This window comes from Pocillopora verrucosa, chromosome 3 (genome assembly GCF_036669915.1).
Source record: "Pocillopora verrucosa isolate sample1 chromosome 3, ASM3666991v2, whole genome shotgun sequence".
Taxonomy (NCBI): domain Eukaryota; kingdom Metazoa; phylum Cnidaria; class Anthozoa; order Scleractinia; family Pocilloporidae; genus Pocillopora; species Pocillopora verrucosa.
In genome coordinates this window covers 863,078-869,710 of record NC_089314.1, presented here as the reverse complement: position 1 = coordinate 869,710, position 6,633 = coordinate 863,078, and the positions used below count along the sequence as shown (strand labels likewise).

Sequence of the window (6,633 nt, the reverse complement as noted above, 5' to 3'; positions counted from 1 at the left end):
GCATCTACGATTGGAATGTACCTTTCACTTATCTTACCAACCAAAATTAGCCAGAGTAGCCAAAACACGAGAATGAGGGTGGAAAACTCGAACTGGAAATGAAATGTGAATTAAATATTATAAAAACGATAAAATAAGAAACAATTTACCATGTAAGAGCACATGTAATGTTTTGGCAACAGCTTGGAGTTATTCCCGATTTATCAGAATTAGAGGCGCACTAGGATTCCAAAGAGTTTTTAATTGTATAGATTTTGTTTGATTCAAGGACTACACAAGTGTATCAAATGGGCAGTAGCGAACACTCATTGTTTAGTTGGCCAAGTTAACTTGTCAACTCAAGTTTTGGTCTCTTTGCTTCACTTTCTGTGGTCGGTTCAACGGTGGAGCTGTCCATTTTAGTATGACCGTTGTCCTGTTTACTCTTGTTATTTTTCTTTTCTATTCGTTCCTCTTTTCTTGCCAAGTACTCCGTTAAATTGTCGACCTCTTTCTTTCTTAGCGTATCCAGTTTACGCTCCTGATTTAAACTACCTGCGTGGGCAAATGTGGGGGGTCAGTTCCGGATCATAAAACTCACACCATGATTGGACAAGGGGGCGGTTACGCCCAACAAAGCCTTGCGTTATTGAATAAGAAACCCTTTATCACGATGACATTAAACAATTTAATTTGTGTCGCACGAGATCCAGGATTGCATCGTTTAACCCCAACTTCGCAATGTGATAGGTCGAAAACTTACTTTACTCTCTCAACCAATTATATGCATGCACAACCCGTGACACGTGCACGCTCGTTTTGCCACGCTTTTGGCCGATTTTAGTTCAAGTTTTCAATGGCTTCTTGAGATATTGATCACTGATCTGAAAGGCCTTTGTGATTACTTACTTGAGTTTTGCTAGAATTTTGCCGATATCTTAGAAAATAAATCACGAGTGATAAATAAGTTTATTCAATAATTAATCATAAAAAAAACAACAACAACAACAAAAACGATTCAAGTGGTAGAATCCTGTTCAACTTCCTCTCTCTCATTCTTGTGTTTATTTTAAAAAAATCCTTTGTAAGAGCGAGGCTAGATTTCAGGTGCCCGTGATACGGAATCACGGATAAAATTCTTCCAAAAAAAAAAAGCTAGAGGCAGTCAAGGTCCGGTCTTAAAGCCCCTTTTCTTTTCTCTTGCATTTAAGCGTAAATTGCTTTCAATAAATGAGATGCAAGATGTTCACAAGCAAACCGTAAGTTCATTGATTCCAGTACCGTGTAAATGCGGCCAAGTTGTAGTTGGGTCAAACGCCAACAACATAGGGCTAAGAATATGAAAGCGATCTTCGCAGTAATAAACACCACTTGAGCAGTGCTAACATGGGGCTAACTTTAGCCATGGTGTTAATTACTTCATGAAATATGTACAGTTTTAACAGCCCGAAACTACAGTTTCAATAAGTAATGTAAAAATTACCTTTTAAATAGTTCCAGTCGCTAACTGAGGACAGGAGCGGTGTAAAATCCGACACCAGTTTTACGTACTGCGAGGGGAAAAAAACAATTTTTTAATGTTATAAGATATCACACTTGCAAGAAATAGTAAATGAAAAGGCTATTCAGACCTATTCAAAACCTCAACTTTTTAGCAAGAGTGAGTGTAAAGTCTCAGATTAAAAAAAAGACCACCTTTCTTGCATATAGAAAAAAACAAATTACTAAAAAAAGAACTGCGCTCTTGGCCCCATTTGTTCCACGTGATTAGAATTCTTTTTCAACATCCGCCAGACACACAATAGACGTAAGTATCTTGCTGACCCAGTCTACTTGGTCGTTTCTGTAAGTTACGGATTCTCGTTCTTTTCATCTTTGATTTATGGGTCATCAATGAAAAGACAAAATATCTGTACCATACGGTAAGGACCTCGAGCTTAGTCAGTGAGAGGTATATATTGTGCAGTTTCCTTCAGGTTAATGGGAGACCACGGTAATGCTGTAACTGTGATGCGAACTCCATTAAGATAGTAATTTCTCACGTATGTCGTTGGTCAAAGTTTGATTTCTGACTCCTTGTTTCACCTAACTAGTAACGTAACACCATTCTTGTAACGAATATATGAAAATGTTCACAGAAAGATTCACCATGAAGAGAAAACCAGTTGAAGTCATTTTCAATTGAGTGTCGAAAGTAATCCGATTTGCTTTGCCTTGCTCTGTGATTGGTCCAGAAAACTCGCGCAAAATCAGATGCAAATCTAAAACCAATCACGACTTGGTCGCCCGCGTCTTAGGCGGCTTGCTTCTTTATTTTGAGTTCTCATTGGCTACTTGCAATACTTTCCTTAATCTGAAAGGTCATTGTAGTTTCTTTGGTTTTGGCTTTACGACACTCAATCGAAAAGCGCTCTGAAATCAATTTCTGTATCACAAACCGTTAAGTCTGGTGAATGTCCGCTAGGTTCAAAAACCAACACAGGCTCCTCAGGGTAGGGCTGCACACACCAGAGTCTACCCTCTGGGTCAAATACTGCACTCCAGGGGGGCACATTTGCTTCTAAGGAAGGGAGGGTTATAACCTCCTTTTGACTTGCATGGTATAAAGAAATGATTTTACATCTGCCAGGGAAAGAACTTAGGTAAACACTTCATTGCTGATCCTTTCCATAATTACCATGATAATGATATGAGTAATCCTCCAAGTTAAATCTAATAGATTTCAGAGGGAAATTGAAACAGGTATACCTTTCTATAATAGCACACACCACTGAGTTTCTGCAACAGCAAGTTAAGGATGAAACAATTGGACCACAGTGCTGATCATCCTGTGGAGAAGGGTCAGCAAAACTGGTTAGTTAATGAAGAAAGGCCTCAAAATTAATAACTACATGAACAAATAACTAAATACAAAAGGGAAAACAAATATAATTGAGATGAAGCACGTCCAAAAAGTAAATACCAAACTAAATTGGAACTTGGACAATTGGAAAGGAGGAGAACTTTTATAAAAATCCTCAGGGCAAGAATGAACCCAATACACACTTGATGCCAGGTGAGATCATCACCCAATAATGGTACCCTACAATTATTGAAAAACAAGTCAGGGTTACAATGCAAGGAAACTACCTCAGGGTTTTCCTCTTTGATGTCTTCTGTTGAGTAATCTATCTTTTCTGAAGCTATATCTTTGCCTGATTCAGGATTCCAGAATGTGACAGTCCCATCCTTGCATAAAGAAATTAAGAACATGTAAATAAAAATTAAAAAAAAAAACAAGTTCCATCCTAAACGAGTAGTAAGTTTGAGCATTAGAAGGACCATGTAACATAAAGTGATATATAAAAACTCCAGAAACTATTGCAATTATACACTTGTGACAAAGTGAAAGAAGACATTTTTCAAACAGAAATTGACCCCAAAAAAACTGCAGGTCAAGTGTTGACCAAATTTCTTGATGAGCTGCCATCAGTATTATCCAATACTCTACCTTCATTAAGAGATCAGATACCACTAAGATTAACAAAGTTAACCCTTTCACCCTCACAAGTGACCAAGACAGAATTTCGCCTTAAAATATGTATACAATATCAAGCAGGTAGGTGATGAGAATAGAGAAGAATATCAATTATAGGATTATTAGTTGATCCAATACCAAATTCTCTGAACTAACATCATAAGAATTGTATAGCAGATAGTAAGGAGAATTATTGATTAGATCTTGGGAGTGAAAGGGTTAAACAAAATATGAGCACCTACCCCTCCACCTGACACGAGAATGTTTTGACTTCCTGATAACAGAGCTAAACAGCTAACAAAACTGCAGAGACATAAAGGATAACACTTTGTTTTTGTAATTTCCATTATAAAATGAAATTGAACTTGTGATCATTTGGATCATTCAATTCTGAGACAAATATTTTCATTCTGATTTCCAAGGTTGTCATTAAGAGCTTGTAGAAGGCAGAAACCCACTGGCTGTCAGACCATTTTGCACTGGGTAATGAGTATGTGAATTATGATCAAAGATAGAAATCAAGTATTTTTTAACTGATACTAAGATCAATGTCTGGGTAAAAAAGGTTATTCAAATATGTTCCAGAATGCCAGAAACCACATCTCAGAAGGTTTAAAATTTCAAAATTTTCCAGAGGAGCAATTACAAACAGAGCTCCCTAGAAGGGAATTCTACTTTATATGCCTACTCAGTTCAGAACATACATCTGTGTTTTCATTTTTCTATAAAATTGCCAATTGTCATTAATTCTATGCAAGACCTATTTTCTACATGTACATTATTTAGAGGTGATTAATAAACTTACTCTAAATGTCCAAGACAAAATGTATGGATGCTATAAGAGTTTGGGAACCAACTAACTCGTATCTTCTCATCTCTATCTGATGTAATTAAAAACTTGTCATCTTCAGTAAGAACCTTGAAATATAAAAAATAATTGGTGATAAAAAATAGATTAAAATATATAAAAGAAGAATCAAGCACATTCTAAAAAGAAAATTAATAGAGACAAGTTGGTGTATTGCCCATGGTCAGCAAAGTGGACGCCATTTTGGCTAAAAAGAACAAAAATTAAAAGAAAAGACTACATATGAAGGAACCCTGCAAGCACATATAGATCTATAGAAATAGCTGAAAGTGACTTAATAGATAGAAAATTAAAAGAACAAGCAATGCATATAGAGGAACTCTGCAAGCACATGGAGATAGAAATAGGTGGAAGTGACCTAAACAGAGAAGACATCATTCTCCTGTACTGATTTCCCTGTAGTTGATGCTTAAAAGTAAGTTATAAATTAAGTGGCAATAGAAACAGGTTTTCTTTGTATCCCTACTCGTTAAGAAAGTAGGAGGAGGGAAGGGAAGGTGCTTATTAGAGGGAGGTGGAGGCCTGGTTGATATTATGATCTAGAGGGTAGGTGTTGCCTTGGGGGAGGGTGCTAATTACAACATTGGCACTTATATGAGAAAATACAGTACACAGGTATGTAGCCCTAACTCAGTTGTTATGTCAAGTTCCTTTTTTCATCCATTCCTTTCTTTTATGTCCCTCTCTTTTTTTATTGATTTTCCACTGATAACATCACTTATGTTATTTACAACACTGATGTACTTATTTAGTACTCCTCATGGGGATTTAGAATTTTTCTTTGTCCTGCACTCATGACAAGACCTATCACACCATTTATTAAAATTATTTTATGTTCAAAAACTCCCTCAGAAATTTTATCTCAAATCTAAATATTAGAACTTGGTACCTTACCATGTCTAAAATCATAGAAACATGTCCCAAGAGTAGTTCTTTTTCTTTGTCAACGTCATGTACAGAAAACCTGGAAGGAGATTGAAGTAATTATCCATCAATAACTCACCTTGTAGACTTCAATTACCCTCTAGTCACACCAATTTTCACATTCAGATATCAAGTATATAAAATGTTCTCATTTTGACAGACCTGTAAACATCTCCTCCTTTGTTACTGACTATAATGCTGTCCTCTTTATTTGTAAATAATATAACTGTTGATCTTCTAATGACCTCTCTGAAATAGCAAATGGCAAAAAATTTAAAAGGCTCTTTAGAACTAACTCATGGTATGTCTTAATTCTTTGATTAAGTTGTGTCCTTTGCCCCTTTTCCAATTAATAACTGTCTGACTTTGAATTGTTTTTGTCAAAAGGTACAATGTCTGGATAAGCAGCGATTACATGCAGGTTCTGGAACAATTAGGACTCCTCACCAAATATATTAACATTCTTGAGAAGAAATTTAAGCAAATATGTGTACTGGTGTCAGGGTGTAACAGGTTAACAGTACCTCTTGTTCAGCAGTTTCCAGTCACTTGTCTGCCAAATGAATAATTCTTTATATGGAGTACAAATGGCAAACAACCCTCCAGACTTTGAAAAACAGCAAAGTACTCCATGTCCCAGTGTACTTGCATCTTCTGGTAAAGCTGACTGCCGTACACAATCAACAGCATAAGAGAACTTGCAAGTTCCATCTCTATGCAAAAAGGGAGAAACAGCAACTACTGTTACTTTCCAAACAACGCGTACTTTTCAAGTTAATTTAAGGAAACATGCTAAATTACAATCAAGTAGGGATCAGTCCCAGATCAATCTCGGGAAGTCCCAAAAGGATTACGCGTGTGATTCCCCCCCCCCCTCCTTTTAAAAAGTAAAAGTGAAAAGTGATAATGATATGATAGAACAACCTAACATACCCACAAATTTAAATTGAACCTATTGCAGAACCTGGCCTCTCTCTTTCGAAAAGTTTCTCTCAAAGTTCTTGTGATACATCATACTTTCCAAAAAACTGGAAAGCAGTTGATGATTCCGCACTTAAAGCTGTAAAGTGTTCAAAAACACCAGAGCTCAAAAGTGTCCTAATCACAATTGCACGTGCAAGCTGTGCGACACGACCATGCTCAGGGTGGTTTGAATTCCGAACGATGCACCACTGTCAATTTATTTTTACCCTTTTCCGTCTTTACATCAATATTTTCGTTATCTCCCACCTTACATCCAGAACTTTAGCTCCAGTATTGCAAACAACGGCGAGAAAATTACCACCAAAACTCCATATCAAATCCGCCATGTTGAATCTAAAATGTTTTGAGACAATACAATACC

The 6,633-nt window shown here is 36.6% G+C and overlaps 1 protein-coding gene across 1 annotated transcript; it reads right to left on the bottom strand.

The window, feature by feature from the left end:
• Nucleotides 1–193: 193 nt before the first annotated feature.
• LOC131769658 (tRNA (guanine-N(7)-)-methyltransferase non-catalytic subunit WDR4-like) lies at nt 194–6,629 on the bottom strand. The gene is made up of 11 exons (XM_059085398.2): nt 6,519–6,629; nt 5,813–6,001; nt 5,451–5,537; nt 5,259–5,328; nt 4,302–4,414; nt 3,739–3,799; nt 3,109–3,207; nt 2,728–2,807; nt 2,418–2,601; nt 1,463–1,529; nt 194–534 (listed from the first exon to the last, which is right to left on the bottom strand). Exons 1-11 carry the CDS (start codon nt 6,596–6,598, stop codon nt 326–328), a joined length of 1,239 nt encoding a protein of 412 aa, XP_058941381.2. The 5' UTR covers nt 6,599–6,629; the 3' UTR covers nt 194–325.
• Between the last annotated feature and the right edge of the window lie 4 nt (nt 6,630–6,633).

What these genes read in the sequence shown, in the direction of transcription:
- LOC131769658 (XM_059085398.2), bottom strand. Translation starts at nt 6,598, where the DNA reads ATGGCGGATTTGATATGGAGTTTTGGTGGTAATTTTCTCGCCGTTGTT. An exon ending in TTCTCGTGTCAGGTGGAGGG is followed by an intron (nt 3,208 to 3,738) that starts GTAGGTGCTCAT and finishes TCTTTATGCAAG; the next exon opens with GATGGGACTGTCACATTCTG. An exon ending in GTGTGTGCTATTATAGAAAG is followed by an intron (nt 2,602 to 2,727) that starts GTATACCTGTTT and finishes TTTCCCTGGCAG; the next exon opens with ATGTAAAATCATTTCTTTAT.